General features: G+C 37.1%; 1 protein-coding gene across 2 annotated transcripts; it reads left to right on the top strand.

Moving 5' to 3' along the window:
• The first annotated feature begins 876 nt into the window (after positions 1–876).
• LOC149842701 (uncharacterized) lies at positions 877–23,540 on the top strand. Of its 2 annotated transcripts, XR_016430802.1 has the most exons (6): positions 877–1,212; positions 12,220–13,549; positions 16,759–17,028; positions 18,348–18,363; positions 18,658–18,813; positions 22,902–23,540. XR_016430802.1 is itself a non-coding variant. In XM_089999372.1 (5 exons), the coding sequence occupies exons 1-5, from the start codon at positions 1,208–1,210 to the stop codon at positions 23,019–23,021; spliced, it is 1,881 nt and encodes a 626-aa protein (XP_089855498.1). In that variant the 5' UTR covers positions 891–1,207; the 3' UTR covers positions 23,022–23,540. The 2 variants fall into 2 exon arrangements, 1 of the variants encoding a protein (XP_089855498.1); XM_089999372.1 differs by lacking the exon at positions 18,348–18,363 and having other exon boundaries at positions 891–1,212.
• The last annotated feature ends 610 nt before the right edge of the window (positions 23,541–24,150 follow it).

Below are 24,150 nucleotides of genomic sequence, written 5' to 3'. Positions count from 1 at the left end.
AAAATATCTAAAACAAAGAAAATGCAGAAACTAAGTAAATGATGACTTAGAGTTCAAATCAAATTTTACAATACACGTTTAATACTTAAAAAAACATAATAACAAACAAACATCATAATTATTAAAAAAGAAAATAGAAAACCAATTAAAAAAACTGCCCCAATTCAATTAAATTGGAATTGATTGATGCAGGCCGATCCAACTTGATTCTAACCACATTGACTCACACCAAAGCTGTGCCAAATTATTAATTGGAGTGGTAATGTTTGTTACCCTCGCGTATGGGTGGATATCGGGCCCGGTTAGAGCTCGGCTTGCCAGGCTTTAAGTGCGGTCCAGCTCGGAGATGGCCCAATTCTTAACGAGCTTGGGTTTGAAGTGCAGCCCATGGCTCGGCTCATTGGCCCGCGAAGCACGCCGAGTTCAGCGTGACGCCACCCAAATCTATTTATAAATAGTAATAATTAACAAGCTCTCAACTTTCCTTGTATTGAACTAATTATTTTTCTAGTTTTTATAAAATTAATGCAACTAATTAGGTAAAAAAAAACATATTTTTACATTGAAAAACTACAATTGGTGGTGCCAATTTCTACTATCTGGAACACATCCATGAGGTCAGAGTTGATCAAAACAACCTCTCCATATGAGTTCCCGTTCCAAGTAAAGGGTTACCAAGAGGGTAGCAAATGAATGCTATCCCCTAATTGGATACACCTTGTGTTACCAAATCCTTCACTCCTTCTAAACGGGTTCCGGGCTTAAATCCGAACCGTTGACATTTCTAATTCGGATCCATCATTTTCCGGATCCATATCCGACCCCTCTTTCCACGCCTACCTACTGGATCTCCCGCAGCCACGCACGGTCGTCTCCCCCTCTTTTAAGCAAAAGAAAACGCCCTAGAAAGGTCGGCGTCCGCGTGACCATTCTTTCTTCTTTTTCCTCTCCTCATTTACTTCTGTTACCTTCGGGATCGGTTTCTCTTTTTCTCGCCATTCTTTGCTGCCGCTCATTCCTTCCTTCCCGGACGTGGGACCTGATTCGGAGGAGTTTTTTCTTCTCCGAGATCGCCGGAATCGTTGATCTTCGTCGTTCGATCGGCGAGCCGAGTTTCCGATGATCGCCCCGATGCGGGCGCCGCGTCTTCCTTCTGCGTCTGATCGGGGCTCCAGCTGAGGAAGAAACCGTGCAACGAGGCGCCAAGATGAGGTACTTCGTGCCGTTTCTGTCGTTCGTGTGTTTTAGGGTTTGATTGATTTGGATTTTGGACCTTGCTTTGTGCTGTTTCGTGTTGGAATTGAAGTCTTCTTTTTTTGTGTGTGTTGAATCTGTTGATCGTTAGTTTCCTTTTTTTTTATTTTTTATTTGTTGAACGTTTTATTGTTTGAATGAGGCCTATGATAGATGAAGATTGATTGGGCTTACGTGAAAAGTGTGATAGCACGTAGTAGTTTTGAATCAAGCTTTTGATGAGTCAGTTTTTCTGTTTTGAACGTGGGTTTAATTAAATGACGTTTTTTTGTGTATGTGTTTCTTTTATCTGGGAATGTGAAGCTGGGATTCATGCTTGTAAATGTTGGTTCTGGAGCATTTAGGCTAGTTTCGGTGTTGCTTAATTCATGGAAATTTGGTCTCTCTTTTTTTGCCTTCCTTGATGTTGGGCAACATCCTAGTTTTCTTTCTTTGTGTCGTTGGCGTTAGTCTGATGGACGGCGTGGTACTATGAATTTGAATTTGGATGCTTGGAAAAGTAGTTGAGGAGACGCTTGGGTAAGAGCTGCGAGTGTATTGAGGGGCTTTAAGGATTAGTTCTGCTTGAATTGTGCTGAATGGATTACAGGGTATCGCTTGCTTATATATAGAAACTCTTGGAATTCGATAAAGGTATGGAGTCTTTTTCTTTTGGGTGAAAATTTTTAATGCTAGGAGGCTGATAGGTCGTTTGTGGTCTATCTTTGTTCATTGGGAGGCATGGATCTGTTCAGGAAAACTGTATAGTTGAGGATGATATCATCTTCTTTTGGTTAGTCAAAATGAATAAATACATATTTAAGATGATGCATGATGTGGGAACAGCATATTATGGTGTTCACAGCAATTTACCTGCTGATGTTATTGGGAATAATTGGGAATGAGCATACACTGATACACACATTTTCACGATGGATTTTGATATTTTTTGGGTACCCGCGATTCTGATTTTAGGCTATGTTAGTGCCTAGGGTAGTCAAAGTGGGCGTAAATGTGCAGACTACAGATAGAAGCAAGAATATGCCTTTTTCCTTGGACAGACTCATTGTTTTCCCTATCACACTGGCATGTCTATCATTCTTAGTAGGCTATGGTGCAAATGTCTGTGGGGCTTAGGATTTTTTTTGACATTGTGTTCTACAAAGACAAAAAAGTTACCTAGTCGTAGTTTTAGTAGAGCTGCCTGCAAAATTTGCTAACCTAGAATAAAATAAATGGAAAACAGATTACTAAGACATTTTCTTTATGAATCTGGGATTCCTCTAGAATTCTTGTAGCCTTCTAAAGGTAACCCAAGATCATTTCCATAATTCTTTCCGAATATTTTCTTAGTCATGACTAGATGCTTGACTTTTGGTACAAATCTCTCTGTACCTATGTCTTATTTTCCTAAACTGACATTGCATATGCTAGCAAGTCGGATAAAAAATTTGAGACAAATTATACTCCTTCAGGCCCATTGGAATCTAAGCATTAAAAGTTAGCATTAGATATCAGATTTGGTGCTAGAGACAAGATTTTAAGAAAATCGTCTTACGTTTCTGAAAGCATGTCACCCCCTGCATCTTATTATATAGGGCTTGAGAGGCTAAACGAGAGAGAGAGAGAGATTTTAAATCCTAAATGCTTTAAAGTCAAATCTTTGACTGTATAGAGAAAGAGAGCAGATACATTTTAAATCCTAAATACTTTAGTCAAATCTTTCATGGCATAGAGAATCTGGCTATAGATACCAACAAACAATGTGATTAGTACAACTTTGCAACATTATAAGCCATTTTAATTTAGATGATGTTTGTGAAATCAATCACTTGATATCTATTTCAAGAATTTTGATCATTGTTTTTTCTTTTCCTTATTTTGATTGCTTCGAAATGGAAGAAGCAAGCCATACTTGATTGGACAGATTCTATTTCAAATACCAAAACTATTGAAGATTGAAAAACAATAAAGGAACTGAATGCCCTCATCATTGATGTGCTTGTTTTGCAGTAAAGCGACAAACATATAATACATTGAATGGAAGTCCATTTTTTTCAGAAAAAAACTACATAGACATAACCATGTATATGCATTGCATCCCTACTGATATTACAAAAGAAAAGGATTAAAGTTAAGGTGGAAAGTGTGCAAGAATGGGCAAAAGAAAAAACATGATAATGGCGAGTTAAGGTTCGCCCAGAAGATGATGAAAACATTGATGTCTAGCGTAGTTTGAAAATGAAGAGTATTTGTGAAATGTATTAAATATTTCAGAGCATTGGTCACATTATTCTAATTAATGTAGTTTGATTCTCATTGATGTAGGCACAAATTCAGAACTATGTAGTTTTAGTTATAACTCTCTCTCTCCCCTCGTCTCTCAATCTCTCTCCCTGTAATACGCTGGTTCTGCCCACTTTCTTGTTCTTAGCTCAAATTCACAGTTTTTTGGTGTTTTTTCTCACATTCAACACCATAGATGTGATATATAGGTTTTGTTTAGTGGGAACCGACTTTTGGATCACCGGAATCTGACCTGTATGCAGGTTTTTCCGGCGATTCAAGAATCAAAATCAATGGCTATGAAGTATGAAGGTATCAAATTTTTTTGCTCATAAAAACATATTTTTTATCAAAAAATCATGATCCAAGAGTCGATTCTCACTAAATCGAGCATGCTAAACACATCTAATGGTTCAGATCAGTGTTATTAAAAACGCGCCTCAAGGCACAAAAAGCGCGCCTCGCCTCGAGGCGAGGGGCTTTTTGCCTTGAGGCGCACATATAAAGCGCAAAAGTGTAACGACTCCAATCCATACCCTTTAAAAATGCGGAATATTTTTTTTTTAAGAGTTGCGGAAACCTTCCCAGAGATCTGGGGTCCTCATAGTTCCACTTTCCATTGGATAGCCCAACCACCACAAACGAAGTTGCAATCATCATCCATAAGAACCAAACTAATTACTTTATTTATGAGTAAGAGAAAATTTCAAAGACAAGGTTTTGTTCAACTGAAAATAAATCGACAACTGGAAAGAAGCAAGAAGAACTAAAACAAAAAAAAGAGCCACTATGTCCCCTGTTGAAGCCGTCAGGCTCAGGTATGACTCTCATCCATCCCCAAATGCATGTCCAACTTCACTGTTCACCATATCCTGTGAAAAACCAACAAAGTAGGGTGTCAGAACCGAAATTCTGAGCACAACTACTTCTAAAGAAACCAGGTGAGACAGAGAACATGGATAAGATTTCATGCAATGATTTGAGTGAGTGCAGATGTAAAATTTACATCATTCAAATATCCATACCTACCAACAATTACATATGCTCACCAATCAAGAACAGTAAATCAGAACCATATATCAAGAACTAAATTTCCAAATCTTGCAGCATGATTTCAATAATTAAATCCTATGCTACCACCAACTCATGTCATGATATAGATAATGATTCAAACATGCATGATCTAATGCATGACAGGAAAATGCATGATTATGTGAAATGCATGATTCATTTTTGTTATCTTTCATTTAAGTTCCATCTTTCCATATGCATGCCCTATTAAATGCACACAACCTTAAGTTCCTCTTTTTAATTACCGTTGCCCGCGGATACATCAGACGGGTACAAACCCCGAGGTCAAGAAGGTTCCCAGGGTAGCTTAACACACAATTTGTATTTTATTACTGGGTTCCAACTTAGCCTTCGACCGATATTAGGAAACAACACCATCCATCGGAACATTAGACCTCTACATCTAATGTCGGGGACACAAGGGACACCCCACGCCCACAAGTGTCACTTCCTTGGTACCATAACAACAGCTGTGTCAAAACACACCACTCCCGGGTAAAGTGACAGACTTTTCCTAAAACTGTGGTCAGGAGAAAGAACCTCAATATCGGGTTCTAGGGACCAAATTCACGCACACGGAGTTTTTGTATCCTCACAGTCTCCCCAAGACCGGATATCCAAGATTCTCATACTCCAGATGAGATATCTCAGAATGTATATTACACTGTTCTTATTCATTATATTTTTATTTAAAGTTCATTCTTTAAGTTTGCAGCATCATATGCAAAAGTAAAGTGAAAAACTCGCATCCTCCCTTGCGGGGACCCATTCGGGACTCCAGCCCGTATAAACCACTAGAACAGTGTAGTAATGTGCCAAACCATCTTATGTGGTTCAAGTGATGCAGTTAAAAAATATGTGAAAGAAAACCAAACCCACGGCTCTCCAGGCCGATAATGGTCCATTTAGGCCATCGGTGCATCACATAACAAAACCAAAATAGTGTTTCATTTATAACACTAAGTCAAGTACCAAAAAGCATATATATTCATGCAAATATAAACCCAAACATATGCATGTCATAATTCATTCATATGCATTTTTAATATGTGTGTTACCTACATCACATATGGGCATTAACCAAATCCATGGTTTCTTTAAGTGTGTGAGTGTACATGTACCAATTCACACAATAATCAAGCGTACAGGTTCAAGAAGAATTAATAATAACTGAATCATGCTCACACTCATGAGTACCATAATCATAACAGTCAAATGAAAGCATAAACCTCCACGACAAGTGTTTCCAAATGCACATCCATATATGCCAATATAACCATGGACATGAAACAACAACACTCACAAGCATGGTTTCAAAGATTCATGCGCAAGGATTCACATATTTATACCAAATGTATGTTGACATTCCTTGATTAATTTTATTATATCATGTGAACACCCATGCATGTAAATTCAAGCAATAAAGCATTAGTTTCATGATTTCTCATGCCCATGAAAACAACTAGACAACGATTTCCAAATCAAGCATAACAATCAAGTCTAAGCATATTAGCATTTTCATTCACCTGTATGCAAAGAGCCAGGTCTAACACGATTAGCTAGCATTCTGAAAAAATTAAAGTGCTAAGCTAAGCTTCCATATGAGCCATACTATACATGAACAAGGATTCAATCGACCTGTCATTTGTCCACAAGCATGGACAGTTAAGGAAGTGACATTTATCATATTTTCCTTTGTAAAAATATAGTCCAGCACCATTCGGCTGGGCTTGGCAGGGTTCCACACCACCCATGATCTTATGCTTTCCTTCCCCTCAATACTTATAACAAAACAACAAGACTAAGATTGTCAAAAACTGCACAATGGTCATGATAATTGGTTCTAACGCTAGTCAAAATAGACATTTCAGCTATCAATAATAAAGATCCCTAATAATGTTAGATCCTTTTTTTTTCCTCAAGAATGTTTTTTTTTTCCAAAACCGACTACTCATGGGAAACCCAAATCCAGTGCAACCAGAAAACTGCATGTAAACATAAGGCCAAAGCATGATAGCAGTAGCAGTATGTGCTACTGATCCTCACAATCCTGCAGGAGGCTAAGGAACAGAATGGGCTTTGCAGCCGTATCAACATCTTTCTGGCTATTTACATTAATAATGCTATTTGATATTATCAAGGAAAGAGGAAAGCAACCGAATGATTTCTGCCCTGTACTCAACAGAACAAGACTCCCTGCATTTCTTGAGTTCAAAACAGAACTTGATTACGATCAGTGCATAAAAATTTCATTGTCATTGAACTCAATCCATACCAGCTTCTGTCAAAACTCATACCACCAACAGTAAATGTTAAGATCGTGCTAATGCTGAGTAGAAAATTTTAAAATGTATTTCTAATGCCAAATCTACAAATTTAAAAGTATGTATATAATACAGGTTAAGTATTATATACATGAGCAACCATATCAGCCTGTCTTAGGGCACACCTCTAGATTATTTCTAAAAACTCAATACACCCGAATGAGAATTGTTGTACAGTTCCTGCTCACAGGTAGCAATATTAAACCAAAAGTGTCAAATGAAGTATGCATCCATTAGCTTTTAGTTATAGAACCACAGATTTCTTTTGTCCCACAAAACATGCACATTCAACAGAGACTTGTTACCAGAAATTTACGTATCTCATTAGCACACTACACATTGACAACATCAGCTCAAAAAGGGATTTGTTCACGCCTATTCTAACAGAGCCAAAGCATCTAATACATAGAAAGACAGAAATCTGAAACCTGGGTATGGTTATTACCCAAACCACCTTTTCAAATAACAAATCCAAACACCCCATAGCGTATTTGGATTTTCACGAATCAAAGGTATTCTCCCCTCAAACCCACGCATGGAATCAAACCCATGTTCGATCCCTCACCCGCAATCCAAGAAGCACCGTACCTTTTGAAGAATTTTCCGGCGATCTCTCCGGCGATCGAAGGCTGAAATCACGTGGGTAAGGCCGGCTGGGGTTGCTCCTTGCTGCTGCCGTGACAGGGAGCTCGCTGGAGGTCGGCGATGGCTGCTAGTTGCCGCAGCTGGCCGGCGACCTCTTCTTCTCCGACGCGCGCACACAGACAGAGAGAGAGAGAGACGGGGAGAGATGGGGGAGGAGAGAGAGCCCGAGTGAAGAGGGAAACCCCCCCTCTCTCCACTCCTTTTATCGACCCCCTCCACGCCGAGATGGGGGGGGGGGGGTTGGTTACGCCTTGCGTAACCCCCCTCCTGCCCCCCCTTTCTTTTTCTGTTAGGGTTTTATCGGGCAACCCTTATCGGGTTGCCCCTTATCTTTTAAAAAGGCCGCTACAGGGGCACGGCTCGGGTCCGGACCCGAGACCCGTAACCTGACCCCGATCGATATGGATCCACAAGTTGGATCCTCAGATAAGTTTTAAAAACTTAAAATTCTATTCATTTATTGTTATTATTATTATTAAATCGGGATTTAAATCAATTAATCCTAATTACCCCCTTTATGGGTCCTAGATCCGAACTGTGGATCTAGGCCCAATTTGCATAATTTGAAATATTTTATAATATAAACAAAAATTTTGGTAGCAAAAATTTCGGGTTTTACAAAAAGGCTCGAGGCGTGCGCCTCATACGCCTTGAGGCGCACGCCTCGGGGCGAGGCGCGCCTCAAGCCAAGGCGTATACGCTTCTAATTTTTTGGTCAAATGAGGGTCAAAGCCCCCATTTGACCATAAATTAGGGGTTTTCACGTAGTTTTAAAAAGGTATTTTCACGCTCCTCATTCGCCTGCTCGATCTCCAGCTCGCGCTTCCCTCTCCTCTCCTGCTCGTGCTTCCCTCTCCTCACCTACCCACGTCGCCACCACTGCCACCACTGAGCCGGCTCGCTCTCCCTCTCTCGGAGGTCAGGTGTGCTCTTTCCCCCCTCTCTCTCAATCGTTGATGCTCTTCCCCCCCTTTCAACGAGTGTCTGCGAAAATCAGCAACTCTGCAACTGTTGTGCTGTTAGCGTGCTATCACAGGCATGTCTAGTGCAGTGTCCCATCTCCTTTAGATGAGCGTGAATGCTTTTAGCAGGTCCAGCCCACGCGTGAGTTCTTGCAGACCATTCGTTGCAACATTTGATGAATTTTGCAGCCCACGCGTGACCTCTACTTTCGATGGTAGAGGTCAACCTGATGCCATTCATCCATGCGATGAACAACATCCCATATAGTGTCTGTTGAAAAACCTTAGCTGGTTTCATGTTTCTTGATTTGTTTTTATATTGTTGAAATGAATGTCGTTTGCATTTCATTTATAATGAATGGTTTTTATTAGCATGTGCAAACAGTAAATTGCTGTATTGTTCTACTTTCTGTTCCCTTGCTGTATTTGTATTAGCATTTTATTTTCATTGGATGTTCCCTTGTTGAAAAAAAAAACAAAATTCTGTTCATTGGATGCTCTCTTGTTGCATTAAATTATATTGTGCTATGTCTTTATCCTCTTTCCTCCTTATACAGTATAATCTAAATGGTCTTTAAGATTTAGAATATTTGTTTGGACATTGATATCAACGTTTGGATGTTATTTATTGTTTGAATGAAAATCATTCTAAGGTGTTGTCAAATGACTTGAATTTTCTTCATAGATCACAATATTAATGACATGATATACTTTTAATATTGATTTTCACTTATCAGATTTTAATATTGATTTCTGCATAGATGCAATGCTCTCAATAGATGTTTTTTTAGCTCTGTTTTTTTTTTTCTGCAAATGCGGCAAGAGATCATTTTAATTAAAGAGAGTTTGGGTTTCTAATGTTTACATTTTCTAATTATGACATGGTATTGTTAATGCTAAGATGCATTTAGTTGTTAATGTTAATTTTTTATTTAATGAATGCCCATGTTTTATTTTTTAGATACTTACATAGATTGTTGCATTAATGTTACTTTTACATGTTAATCTCATATTTTTTCAGTATTTATTTACATGTTAATCTCATATTTTTTTTCAGTATTTATTTGAGATTTATTATTTCTTGTTGGTTGTTGCTTCATCAATAAATTTTTTTTTACTTATTTATAACTTTAGATATTTTTTATAGTTTTTTTTAAGTTTAAATTTTTTTGAGGCTTAAGCTTTACGCCTCGAGACTTACGCCTCGCCTCAGATTTTGGTGGAGCGCCTCGCTACGCCTCAACGCTTTTCAAAACACTGGTTCAGATCTATCATAAGACACTTCAAAACTATGGGGCAGAATGGGGAAAAATGAGAAATGAGGCCTAATATGTTCAGTTCTCATATATATATATATTTTCGGATTCCTTTAAAACTCTTATTTACACGTGTTTAATGCTTAATCCAAACCTGTAGATATGTTTATAATTGCTTACTCACTAAGCAACATGCTTTGGACTGAATTAATTTAACAAGAAATAGAGAATATTTAAAAAATAATAAATAGTATTTTTTGTTATAATATTGTCATATGAAAATATCACTAATTTATCGCAATATTTTCAAAATGTGGGTGATATTTGTGACACACACACACACCAATTAAAAAAGAAAGCATAGTTGTTTTCTATTTCATTAGTGTTACTGTTGTTAATTGTTAAAACTTTAAAATTATATATATATATATATATTAAGTTTTAATATATATATATATATATATATATATATATTTTTTTATATTTTTTCCCTCCTGCACCCCCACACCCAAGTTTTTTTAAAGTGCCGCATTGCCGCACCCGCACCCATGTGACATAGGTCTAAATGTATCTCCAAAGCTATGTCAGTGCTGACATGAGTTCAGCCTTAGTTTCAAGCATAGCCACTGATATCTCCAATATTTTGAAAAATATTGCGATATTATCGGTATGGCAAGGTCATCCTATATTCTCTTGAGATTTTCGAAATATCGTGATATTTTCTTGAAACATTCTCAAGATTTAGAAAAAACATCTTTGTTATATATTTTAAGCATCTTTTTTTGTTTTTTTTTATATTTTAAACCCTTTTCTAATTGTTTCTTTATATTTTTGCAAGAAAAATACTATAAAACCTATTATTTCTTATCTTTTTTGGTATGCATTGTTTCCAAGATTTCCCCAAGAAAAATCACTTTTTGAAAATATCTCCAAGAAATTACCTTGAACGATACAGGTGCCTATGGTTTCAAGTATACAATGATGGGTTATGGAATACAAGCTGATAAGTGATAGAAGATAACCAACATAGCAGTGGTGTGTCCAACACATGCTGCTGACACCTTGCTCCTGAAGAAAACATGGCGGGTGAACTGAAGGAACAAAGCATTATCAAGTAAAACCTTAGAAAATGATGAGATAAACCATGCAAGCAATTTGTGGTTTCGTAATTGATCATGATCATCATAGTTGGAAACAACTTGTCACAGGGACATGCTATTTTGGTGGTGTATCCAAGGTAACATCACCAAATACACTCGGACATGCTGACACGAAAACTGACACACATGGGTATTATTTTAACATTTTTAATAATTTTAATCATTTAAAATAATATTTCACTAAAAATGCATTTTAATGTACTAAAATAATAATTTTATATATTTTTTTAATTTGCTTGTCGCATGTCCGATCATATCCTTATCTTTGTGACAAAGGACACAACACTCTTTGGAAGTAATTTCTCATGCAATTGCCAAATCTGTTTCTCATAGATTGGTATTTTTAAGGACAAACAACAACAACAAAAACAACAAAAGGAACAAAGAGGGCATAATAAGAATAGGATGATTATCAAATATGTCTTGCTTATTAAACAGTTATAATCATCCTATTGAATTGACTACCCATTTGAGCTGTCCAATGATCAGATTTGGGACTGGAACCTGCCCAATCAAGATCTATAACCTCAAATATAGATATAGAAACTAGGAAGGGCAATCCATTATACTTGACGACTAACATCCAAAATAGATGCTAGCCTACAAAAGATTCTGAACAGATATTGAAACCAAATGCTAATGGTGATAAAGAAGGTAAAATTCATGTAATTTCTGAACAGTATATCACAAAACCATTAATCTATGAGATTAGTAAAGACATATGGATAATAAGTCCCCATGAAACTACTGAGATTCCCCATAAGTATTTTTTAGAAGAAGAGATAAGCCAAGCATATGGGACGTGTTAGAAAGCAAAAAACATTTTGTTACGGAACATAGACCTATGAAATTTTGTGTTTTGAAAATTTTACCAGTATAGTGTGTCATTGATTCAAAACATCTTTGTTTTAAGGAATTATACTTCATAGTGTTAGGTAGGCCGTATGCATGAAAGACTACTTAGGTTTGCATGAAACAGCCAAACTTAGGGACCATACCGTTCAATTAAGGGTGCTGCACCCACGTCGCGTTGCGTCGACGCGGGTGCGGCACCTGGTTGGACGAATCCCTGTGACATAGATTTAGACATGTGTATGTATGTGTGCGTACATGCACATGAGGCTAACTTAGTTTTATGCAATCAATTACATGTCCATTTTCACCAAAAGGCAAAAGCTATTACCACCTTTTGACATGAATCTATTGCTGGGCTGGGCTACCTCTGAGAATATGTGTAACTTGTTCATGATCGATACCTGATGGCCTGTTCCTGTCCATGCAGGTTTTTGTTGTCTCAAGTTGTTAAGAGAAAAGGTTTCTTCTTACAGACAACTAAGGCATCACACAGTCAATCCATTAGCAGTTGTGGAAAACTATCTGCAATTGGACTGTCAACGATCTTGTGCAGGCGGTACTCAACAAATAAATTCTTGGTGGGAAGAAATGATTCGAGGTTACATGCCATACCGGTGCCAATTTCGTTTTTCAAGCGGCAGAACTGTAGCATGTCTGTTGTATCGGCAACTGTTAATATGCCACATCGTGCTCAAGTTGCTTGGAAAAGGCTTTCTTTAATATGCTCATATGATGGGCCAACCTTTACACGCATCAATTGGGTTGCACGTGCTGTTACTTTGGCCTTTTCAAGGTCGCACATTGCTCCTGTTTTTTTTGCTTTTTTTATCGGAGAGGTGGCATGGATGCAAAAGGCTTCAGCTGACACAGAACATCTCCAAACAAAAAATGCTTCGTACATGAGAGCACAGCATGGACATGACTATTTAACCTCTCTCTATTTTTCAGTTTTGGAGGGTATTATCTTATTTCTAAGGGCAGTATATTTGGCAGTCTTGTTCACTCCTGTCATAGCAATGGCACCATTTGCAGATAGTTTTGGTCCCCAGTTCAGGAAGGCATGGCTTCATGTTCTCCATTTTACTCTAGAGAAAGCAGGTCCAGCATTCATAAAATGGGGTCAATGGGCTGCTGCACGTTCAGATCTCTTTCCCAGAGATCTGTGCACTGAGCTAGCAAAACTTCACAGTAAAGCTCCAACGCATAAATTCTCCTATACCAAAAGTGCTATTGAAAAAGCATTTGGTTGTAAGATGTCAGAGATTTTTGATGACTTTGAAGAAGTGCCTATTGCATCAGGAAGTGTTGCTCAAGTGCATCGAGCTTCTCTGAGATTCCGATATCCTGATCAACGTGTAAAGACTGTGAAGGTTGCTGTTAAAGTGAGACATCCAGGTGTTGGTGAATCCATTAGAAGGGATTTCATGATTATTGATGTGGTTGCAAAACTCTACAACTTCCTTCCAACATTAAGGTGGTTGAGACTAGATGAAAGTGTGCAGCAGTTTGCTGTTTTTATGTTATCTCAGGTTAACCTTGCATTAGAAGCAGAAAACTTGACCCGTTTTCGAGATAACTTTCGCAGATGGAGACATGTTTCTTTTCCGAAGCCCTTACTTGTACATCCTGCTGTTTTGGTAGAAACTTATGAGCAGGGCGAAAGTGTTTCACATTATGTTGATGAACTTGAGGGAAATGCTCGAATTAAAAGTGCCTTAGCACATATTGGTACTCATGCTCTCCTTAAGATGCTTCTGGTGAGTCATTTTATTGTTTTCAGTGCATTTGATTTTCATCTCCCTTCCCCCCCCCCCCTACACACACACACTTTTTCTCTTGCAGAAAAGTATTCAGGGGTGAGGTGATGTTATGGCTGATAGAGTTGTTTGGTAGATGTATGGTTTGGTTGAGTTACTTTTTGTTGTTAATCTCTGTCACAAAAATGTTGGGCATGTCAAAATACTTACACCAAGTCATTTCCGGAACAAGGAGATCCAACAAAGGATGTGATGTTTCAAACTGTTGCTTTCAATTATCAAGAATGCATGATGTAGTGACTCAAAAAAGTCAAGCTTCTTTTGTGTTCTTTTTTTTCAAGCTCTTGTTTTTCTTGAATTTTGCTTGAATTCTTCTGAATACATTTTCCTCAAAAGGATATCTGCTGAAATGTGCTGAGTTGTTTGAGATATTAATGGATGTATTGCCATAATTTGATTGTGAAGTAATATGCTGGCTTGGTTAAGAGCAATTCTGTAAGTGCACATTAATATGTTTTGCTCTTTCAATATTGATTGGCAACTGGTTTCCATTCTTGTCCTAGTGTGATGTTTAAGGGCTATTTCATAGGTGAGTTGTTGGATGTTCTCTAATATTTTAGTTCATTATTAAGTGAATCTTCATCGACCTTGATCTTGCAGATTGTGGGGTTGGAAAAGATGATGCATAATTATATAGTTATTTATTTTTTGTTTCTTATATTTTAGTTATAGGGGTCCAACTTTCTGCGTCTGTGTATTTATCTTGGTGTGGATTAATAAATATTAAAATGAAGGAATTTTATGAAAATGGCTTCATTGGGATGCCTAGCAAATGGAAAATTACCCCTAAGAAACAATAGGAGTAAAGAGATTTGTAACTGCTCGCCATTCTTTACACAAAATTTAGCGAGTGTAGGCAAATATCTTAAGATGATGGTGCTATGTTGGTCATCTGATGCAAACTCTGTGGAAAACATTTCAGTCAGTTTGACTCCTCTGAGTTCTCTAGTTCAAGGAAGCAAATTGTTTTCACCACATACTTCCTGAGCATTTGACTGGATGCTCAATGTAGATATGTGGAAATCCCAACCTAATGGCCTGACCTGGTAAGACCCATCAGGTGAGGACTGGTCTGGTATGTGAACCCAGTCTCCTAGCGTGGTCTTGTTACCATCACATTTGGGCGAGAGTCTAATTCTTTCTTTTTTTCGTAGTCATACATTAGTATAGGAAGGGTTGGATGATCTCTCTCTCTCTCTGTATATATATATATATATATATATATATATATATAATCACAGATATCTTTGACATTTTGAAAATATCGTGAATTTGTGAGATATTCTGAGAAATTAAGCTAGCTGATATTATTGGGAAAATCTTGCGATATTTTTAAAATATCGCAATATTATCATGATATTTATGATTTTTTTTCTTATTTAATATATTTTAAGCCACTTTTTTGTATTTTTTGTTTATTTTGTATTTTAAATACTTTCCAAACTTATTTCCTTGTATTTTGCAAGAAAAATTGATACAAAACCTAATATTTTCTTATCTTATTATTTTTTTTAGTTTTTAAAACTCCCAAGATTTTCCCAAGAAAAACCTTCGCTGATATATATTATATATATATGTGTGTGTGTGTGTGTGTCACAGGGATTCGGCTTGCAGGGTGCCGCACCCGCGTCGACGCGGGTGCGGCACTGGGTGCGGTCAACCCGATCCTGGGTGCGTTGATCGCACCCAGGATCATTTCGGTCCATTTTTGTTTGGATTTAAAAAAAAAAAATTGCCCTACGAAATGGGCTGCAGAATTTAAAAAAAAAAATCTGGACAGCTGCTTGCTGCTGCTGCTCTTGTTTCATAAGGGGGCACTTGTGTCCACAACATCTGACGAGCTTTGTTGGCATCCCATGCTATTCCTGCCTCCAAACAATTAATTCACAGCGTTGGAAAACATACTGTTAACTTGGAAATGATGATCCATCTTCCTCAAAAATTAAAACCAAAATTCAAGAGCCTTTTGAAGTCTTTATGCTTCAACCAACCAAATCCTTTTTCGTCAAGGATTTTCTCTCTCCATAATAAATGATAATGATGGTGGTAGAGTAGAGCCTTGGTGGCTATTAGTATTCACTTTTCTCCTGACGAGATGCTCTAGCCGTAGCCTTGTGTAGACCTCTCTTTTCCACATGTCAAATCCAATAAATTTCTTTTAGCTGTCATCTGTGTGCAACTGTATATAAAATGAAATTTGAAGAACCCTAGGTAGTGGCGTGGCAGTGGCGTCGTAGGCCTCGTGAAGACTCTCTCTCCAACAAACCACGTCAAACCTTTCGCTTATATTTTTTTTTCGTGAAGACCAGGGAGTTTCAGACATGATTGAATCATGACAGTCAGCAGAAGGCAGCAGGCTGGGTCTATCAGATTGCCAATCCTTTCGGTTCATCAATTTTGTCCCGTTGAGCTAAAGTACACAACAAGCAGAACGTGGGTAACAAGTCTTCACCCCGACCCCCTTCTATATATATATATATACATTTTTGCCCCTGCCGCACCCCCGCACCTGGTTTTTTTGGAAGTGCCGAATCCCCGCACCTGCACCCGCACCCATGTGACATAGGTGTGTGTGTCCTTTTACTAATGCAATGCATAGTATATGCCTCAAAGCACTTTAGAATCCCCCCTAGTACAAAGGGAAAAAGAATTAGATCGCCTGGATACACACCTGATTTTCTGTGCTTTCTGAGATTATTGATGAAATGCATAGACTGACCTTTTCCTAATTGGAATTGCGTTATAACCTAGTGGGTTTCCATCTCGTTTTTGAAACTTTTACGTAGTAAATCAAATTTATGCCAGGCCACACTCTGGGTTGCACCTGCTTACTGTGTTTTCTGTGATTGGTGGTAAAAATACATCGGCTGAATTTTTCAATCTGGATCAAGAGAAGTACATCTTGCTTTCTATTAGGTCTCTGTCACGATTTCATGATATTTTATTGTAGGTTTATCATGTACATTCATTTTTTTCATGTATGATTCTTTTAGTTTTTTTTTTTTGTGTTTTGGGTGATACATGTTACCTTTTCAACTGCCATCCGTGACTGGTAATCCTGCAACATGTCTGTTCAGAAGATCGACATAATATGTGCATTGTGAAAACTGTTCACATTTGAAACTTTCTGACATATCTTGTCCTTGCAGGTGGACAACTTCATCCATGCAGATATGCATCCTGGGAACATTCTTGTTCGAGTTGCTCAGACTAAACCGTCAAATAAACGCCTGTTTAAATCAAGGCCACATGTTGTTTTTCTTGATGTGGGCATGACAACTGAACTTTCTAAAGATGACCATACAAATTTGCTAGAGTTTTTCAAGGCAGTTGCTCTTAGAGATGGTCGCACAGCTGCGGAGTGCACTCTTAAGTTATCAAAGCAACAAAACTGTCCAAATCCCAAGGCCTTTATCGAGGTATCTTTCTAGGGTATTGATTTACTGATCAGTATCAGATTTGAATGAAGCTTATCATGGTTGCAAAATATTTGACAGCCTGCTTGGTGTACTCTTTTATTATTCATTTTTCTCATTCCCTTTAAATTTGACTATGGTCTATTTTGGCTGTCTTCCCACATTTTTATAGTGTTTCTCATGCTGTATCTTTGTTTTTTCCTTTTTTCTTTTGGTGTCAATCAACATCCTCTCTAGTTTATTTGTTCATGTTAAATAAGCTAGTGATACATTTCCCTGGCTGAACCGTTCAATGTATGTTCTTTTTATGGCTGTGGACATGCAGTAAGGTCAAACTGCAGTAGTCAGACTTGTTTTGTGGGTCAGTGAACTATCGTGCTAGTTTCGTGCTTACTATGAAAGAATTATTGTGTTTGATGAACAGATCCATCACTGTAAAGTTCTATCCATCTCAAGTGTTGCCAGGTGGATTGAATTAGAAGTCTTACATTAACAAGCACAAACATATTGTTCCCTTTCTAAGTACGCATGAGAATCAGAACACATCAGGAGGAGAAGTTATCTTACTAGAATGCTAATTACACATGCTCCCTGACATATCTTCACCTTCCTCTTTCCTAGTCAGACCTTTAGATAACAAAAACCATGAGCTCTTAACAACTATATTGGAGGCCAGGAAATTAAGCCTTAATTGCCTGCTTCATGTCATCAATGTCGATATCAATTAATAAGATTTCTTATTTAAGTTGAATCTGTGCTTTTGCACTTGAGTATAATTAATAACGCCACAGGGCTGGATATAAGCTTTTCCTGTGTGTGATTGGGCCACATCATTGAGTAAAGAAATAATAGCATTCACAATTTACCTCTGTTTCTTACACAGGCCTTGGCATGAGTCTTTTGATGAGTTGTGGAGCCTGATTCAGAGTTTTTTTTTTGGGCTTATGTTTGAGACCCGGTTTCTTATGGATGAGACCCGATTTGTTTAGGTTTAGGGTTGTCGCCCTTGCCTTGTATAAATACTTTCTTTTCTTTCTCTCTTATAACAGTCGGAAAAGAGCCATAAGATTTTCTCTCTGGGCGGCCGTGGTTTTTTACTCTCTCTCTAGTTTGAGGGGAGGTTTTTCCACGTAAATCTGTGTGTCCCTCTTCTTTGTGATTTGATTGTTCTTGTTTCTTCGTTTTCCTGCTTGAGCGTTTCCTAACATCTTGTTCATTGCTTTTGTTTTCAATTGGAAGCCTATTTGTAATCATTTTTTTTTCTGATACATATAAGAGTAATTCTGTAGAATATGACTAATTGACCTTTTCTGTCTTTAAAGACATGTCAAAACGCAGGTGTGATTTGGTTACATCATCTTATTGTTTAATCCAAACTCCTGTTCCTGATGTCAACAAAAAATAGGATGACACTAAGACTAAACAGGGTTATGTGATAGATGCTTGAGTTGGGGAAGACACCTTTATGGACCAGTTAGTGAAGTCTTTGTACAAGATTTTATCAAATTAATTGTGTTTTGGAATTTTGGGATTTTCTTTTTATTTACTCTTTTTGTTGATCTTATTTTAGTCAGTAAAGCTATCTTCCCCTTTTCTGGTATCATCTATTAATTGTATATTGTGTAATATTAGGAGGTGACAAAATCCTTCGATTTTTGGGGTACTCCTCAAGGTGATGTTGTTCATCCAGCAGAATGCATGCAACAATTGCTCGAGCAAGTTCGGCGCCACAAAGTGAATATTGATGGAAATGTTGTCACAGTCATGGTGACTACTCTGGTTCTTGAGGTACTCTCTCTCTCTCTCTCTACACACACACACACACACACACACACTAGAATGATAAGCGACTCATTCATATGGCCGGGCTCTAGATATGTAATATTTATGTCAAAATTTATATTATGAAAACAAATAAACATGTAAATAAACTAAATGGTTTAACCTGATCTTAGTGGTTCTTTATAATCTGCACCTAAAATGAGCCCAACCAAAAACCCATTTTATGCTTGAACCCATTTTCTCCAATCTCATTTGTGCTCACACGCAATAACCTCAACTGATTCATACATAAACCAAAGGCTGTCAATAGTTCAGGTATGACTTGATTCCAAGAGGATTGGACGTGATAGGATCTGGTTTTATGCTTAATCAAATAGGTCCAATTAGGTAATCGGGTCAGATTCATGGAATCCAAATGATATATAGATTTTGATCTGATGTTCTGGTTTGTGGTATCTACAATCAAAACTACCTAACAGAAGGCCTGATAAAATCAGGATCTCGATCCAATAGCAACACCTCAAAGTTGGGTCAAAATCTAGACTTACACTTATCTAGTGCAGATCCAATCGGCTGGTCCACAAGGCCGGGCCTACATACATGATGCTTTATTTAATATCTTATCCAATCGGCTTGTCCACAAGGCCGGGCCTACATACATGATGCTTTATTTAATGTCTTATGATAAATAGATGAATAAAGAATGAAAATATGTATATGCCTAAAAAATTATATTAATTTAGTTTAAAACATACAGCTAAAAAAAGTGAAACAAACAAAACCTTTTTTTATGTTGCTTAATATATGTTTAATAAAATAGAGAAAATAATAAATATATTTTCCACATTAAAAGGTGAAAAAAGGTTGATATATGTCATATAAGGTTTAGAGAGTAATGGGTAGGTGCTAAATGGAATATGCTAAATGATACATGTTAAATGGGTTTTTCTGCTCTTCTGGTGTTTTTTTTCGCAGTTTTGACCCCATAAATGTGTGGGGCATGGTCGATTTACGAGGAATCCACACCTGGATCGTGTTTTTGATGAAAAAAATGATATTTGGTGCCTTGAAAATTTACAAAGATTTTGGACAGTCGATTTTTCGAACCTTATAAAAACCCACCCATGTGTTGGAATCAAACACTTAAAGAGCTGATCCCTATAAAATCAAGTACATAGATCACATCTGTATGGTCAGAATTTAAAAATAAAATGAAAAAACCCCTGAAAAACCCATTTATCACATATCTTTTAGCATATTTCATTTAGCACCTACCCATTACTCAAGGTTTAGAAAGCACAAAGAAATGAGCATACTCACCATGAAAAAGTATGACCTGCTTTTAGTTTACAACAAAAATTATAATGAGAAAGAATAAAAGAAAAACAAGATAGATAGGTAATCTAAACATACTTAGCATGATGTTTATCCAAAAATATACTTACCATGATAAGGAAAAAAAAGGAATGCTTACCATGGTTAAAAGGTGGACATAAAAAGCAACTATGTAGAAGGAAGTTGAGAAATTCTTGGCAAATTTATAGGAGGGAGGAGTGGTGTGCTCTTTAAAAAGATGGGAGAGTGGTGTCTTTTGGACGTTTCAAAGTGGGACAAGAAAGAATATGTTTGCCATTAAAAAAAAAGAAATGAACTGTTATATATATATATATATATATATATATATATATATATATATATATATATATATATAGGGTAAATATTGGCTACTAATGAAGGTAAGGAACTAATGAGTAAAAATCACCCTTTTCTTCAGAAATTTCTAATTTTTTGTACATCAAATGTTACAGATGTGATCTACATGTTTTGTTTATTCGGAAACTTGTTTTGAATCATGTGATTATGACAAGTAATTAGGTTTTTTAAAGGGGTCCAAAAATGAACGGCCCACAAATTTGCCAAAATTTCATTACTCAAAAGATCACATTTTTACATCAGAAAAGCACGATCCATGGCTTGATTGAGTCTATAGAACTTGCACCTGTGATTTCTAGCTCATTAGTTCCTTACCTTGATTATTAGAAAATATTCCCCCCCCCCCCCCACATATATATATATATATATATATATATATATATATATATATATATATATATATATATATATATATATATATATATATATATATATATAACTGTGTGTCTGTGTTTGTTATTTGAATGGATGCTACTGTCCAAGTCTCTGTCATATGGATAGAGATGCAAGAATGAGACATACGATGCAAATACACTTGGTACAGCATTGCTGTTCTCAAAATTAAGACACTTGGACATGCCGTATATGCACATGAGCACACACACATAGTATATGTATATAATTCTTGACCTAAGCAATAAAAAATGAATATCCTTTAAAGTTCAAACTCTTGAACAGCAACTCTAAATCACTTTAATTAAAAACAAAGACTAAGATATAATGTAGTTGATGAAAAAATTTGAAAGAAAAAACAGAAGTGAATGCAAAATAAGTAATCAAAATCATGAGGAAATTGATAAAGTTAGTGACACTGTAGATTGTGTTCGACACTTGTTTGACTTTGTCCATGAAGTTTCCCGGTGTCTCTGAGTATTGTGCCGTATCAACATAAGATACACATTCTAAATGAAATGTCCATGTGACAGATAGGTCTTAAGTAATCCATGCAAGTGCATGTGCATGTGCATCACATTCATACATACAGGAGAGTTCTACTCTCCAGTATCTGTGCATAAACTGATCAAGTTGAGCATTTTCCCTCTGATTGTTTTCATTCAAAAGTCTCTTTTGTGTTGTTTGTTTGTGTAGTTTGACCTGACTTGAAAATATTTGTGACCACGTATATCCCTTCTTGGCCCTCTATCAATAGGTTCTGATGCCATTGATGTAATCTGCTCCATTTACTTTGTTTTTTTTTTGCGCTGGACGTGATTCATCGACCTTAGACACAGTTTCTGATGCTGATGGATGATTTACTAGGTTGACCAGGAACTGTGTCGGTTCAGAACTAGTGTTTTAACATATGATATATTCATTTGCCAATTCTATTGAGAAATTGGCACCTAGTCACTACACTTAAGCAAAATATCATGATATTTTTAAAGGGGAAGATGTCTGGAAACAAAGGTTGAGAATAAACTTAATTCATTAGTAGACATGTTAAGTTGATATTACACCTAGGATAAAAAAGGAAGTCACTTTCTATTGACTGAGGGGGTTGATCATGAAGGTTTTCAACAATGTTATGTTATTAAGTCTGATTTTACTGGTATATATGAGTTTTATCTATCAGCGCTTCCAAAGGGAACCATGGTATTGTCAGGATATTGCAAAATGATTGTTAAGCTTTATGGTTTTCGGATATTAGGTTCACTAGCTTACCTTTGATTCCTTGTAGCTTCAGAAGTCATTTGCCCTGCAATGTTATTGCGGTAAGAGGCTCTTCTCTTTGTTTTGTTTTTATTACACGGAGAAACCGCCCCCAAAATCAGACAGTCACTCTGGCTCTTTCTGCCGTATCTGGTAACATAAATCCTTGTTTTTGGCTTGCACAAGGGGTGACACCTATGGGGTTTAAACCTAGATCACCCGTCTAGTGGCCTAGATGGGTGGCTTGGCTTTGTTTTGGCCCCGCTTGCTTTGGCTCTTCCCGTTGTTTACTTCTGATTTTGGTCGTTCATGGTTTAGTGCTTTAAATAGGCCATATCTAGAGCAGGTATGGCCCAACATTAGGCAGATCACTTGAATCAGTGGGGTCCATCAGTAGCTTCCTGCTACTGAATAACCTATTATATTAATATATGATTCTCCCCACAAGGGCTCTGTGGGTTTGGCTTAAGACGGTTAAATTTGAAGGTTGTCTAGAATTCTATACCCGGGTTGCACATCGCTTTCTACAAGGCTGAAGCAAAGTCAAGGTTTTATGCCGCTAAGCATGGCGACCATAGCTTGGCAGGACTTTTTAGCGCGACATGTCTCGGTTTCCCCATGTAATAAACAAAAGTTATTGTATTATTATCACATTTTGTTTACTTGGATTTCCATGTTGCTGTTTTCCAAGAAAATTTACAAACATGCATTATCTTTTTGTATATTTTCAGGGGTGGCAGCGCAAGCTTGATCCAGATTACGATGTCATGCAGACCCTACAAACTTTGCTTTTCAGAGCCGATTGGGCCAAGTCTCTTGCTTACACAATTGAAGGACTCATGGCTCCGTGAGTGATTGTCCACAAACAATTTTGACTCTTTACTAACCCAACCGTGTTCGATATTCTCATAAATGTGTTCCATTTTTCCCTCTCAGCCGAATGGTATAGGCATAAATAATTGATCATGTTGTGTAATTGTAGTGAAAAAATGGCTTTGACCATAAAAAATAAGAAAAAAAGATGGTCATTATCCATGAGAACAACGTTCTTGCCTCATTTCTCCTTTTTAAATAATTCTTGTGGTACAGGAAATGGGGTCTTCATGTTTATGCTCATTAAGGTCTAGTTAAGCAATGTGGGATATGTTTTTTCTTTTTTCTCCCTTTTATTCCACCCCTTTACTAGAATAGTAAAAGCTTGATGTAATAACCAATTGGGGGCTCTCCTTGTTTGGCAGGAGCAGTTAGTGCACGTCACCTTGTGTTGAGACGTTGTAAGTTCGAATCTCAATGGTATATGGTTGTATAACTGGTAGGGGTCTGCCTAACCCCAGCTTTCTCTGTAAAGACCGTTGTTGTGTTAGTGTTTCCTTGACGTTTCTCTTTTGTCCTTCATATAAGGCTCCGTTCATTTGGTAAGGGCGACTTGTGAGTGTCACCAAGTTGTCGGGACACGACTGTCTCTTCCTGCAAGGTCAAAGTCGGTGTACTTTTTTGCTTGGCAGGGAGGAACTTCAAGGGTTTTACCAGCGTCAGAACTGTCCATATGCGATGGGTGATGGGATTTTCTTTTGGCCTAGAAAAGAAACCAATTTTTGAAGGTGGTACCTAGATTGTTTTTTTTGTTAAAATCTTTTCCTTTTTAGGCTAAATACTATTGCAGTCTAATCGTAGTAAACAAGCAAAATTGGAATTTGAGTTTTACCCTGATCTTTATTTTTGTCGTTAGGTTGGTTGGGATCATGGTGACAAATATCGTGAGAAATTATGACATAAATATCACATTTCAAACGTGATATTTATGTTTTTATTGATTATTTATTGTAAAATCTGTGTTTTTTTATTTTTATTTCTTTATAAAAAGTTATTTTTTATTGCCGAGATTTTACTGAAAAGATGCCAGATTTATGAATTTTCTATATCTTCGTGAGTTTTTTTTACTGGGAGAAACCACCCCAGGTGCATAGACCTAGCCGTGTT

This window comes from Nuphar pumila, chromosome 3, assembly GCF_984573655.1.
Source record: "Nuphar pumila chromosome 3, dmNupPumi1.hap1.1, whole genome shotgun sequence".
In the NCBI taxonomy this organism is placed as follows: domain Eukaryota; kingdom Viridiplantae; phylum Streptophyta; class Magnoliopsida; order Nymphaeales; family Nymphaeaceae; genus Nuphar; species Nuphar pumila.
This window is presented reverse-complemented; position numbering and strand designations above follow the sequence as displayed.

Bases quoted from the DNA above. Each gene is read 5' to 3' on its own strand.
- LOC149842701 (XM_089999372.1), top strand. The intron at 13,550-16,758 runs GTGAGTCATTTT...TTGTCCTTGCAG, and splicing joins CTCTCCTTAAGATGCTTCTG to GTGGACAACTTCATCCATGC. The intron at 17,029-18,657 runs GTATCTTTCTAG...GTGTAATATTAG, and splicing joins ATCCCAAGGCCTTTATCGAG to GAGGTGACAAAATCCTTCGA.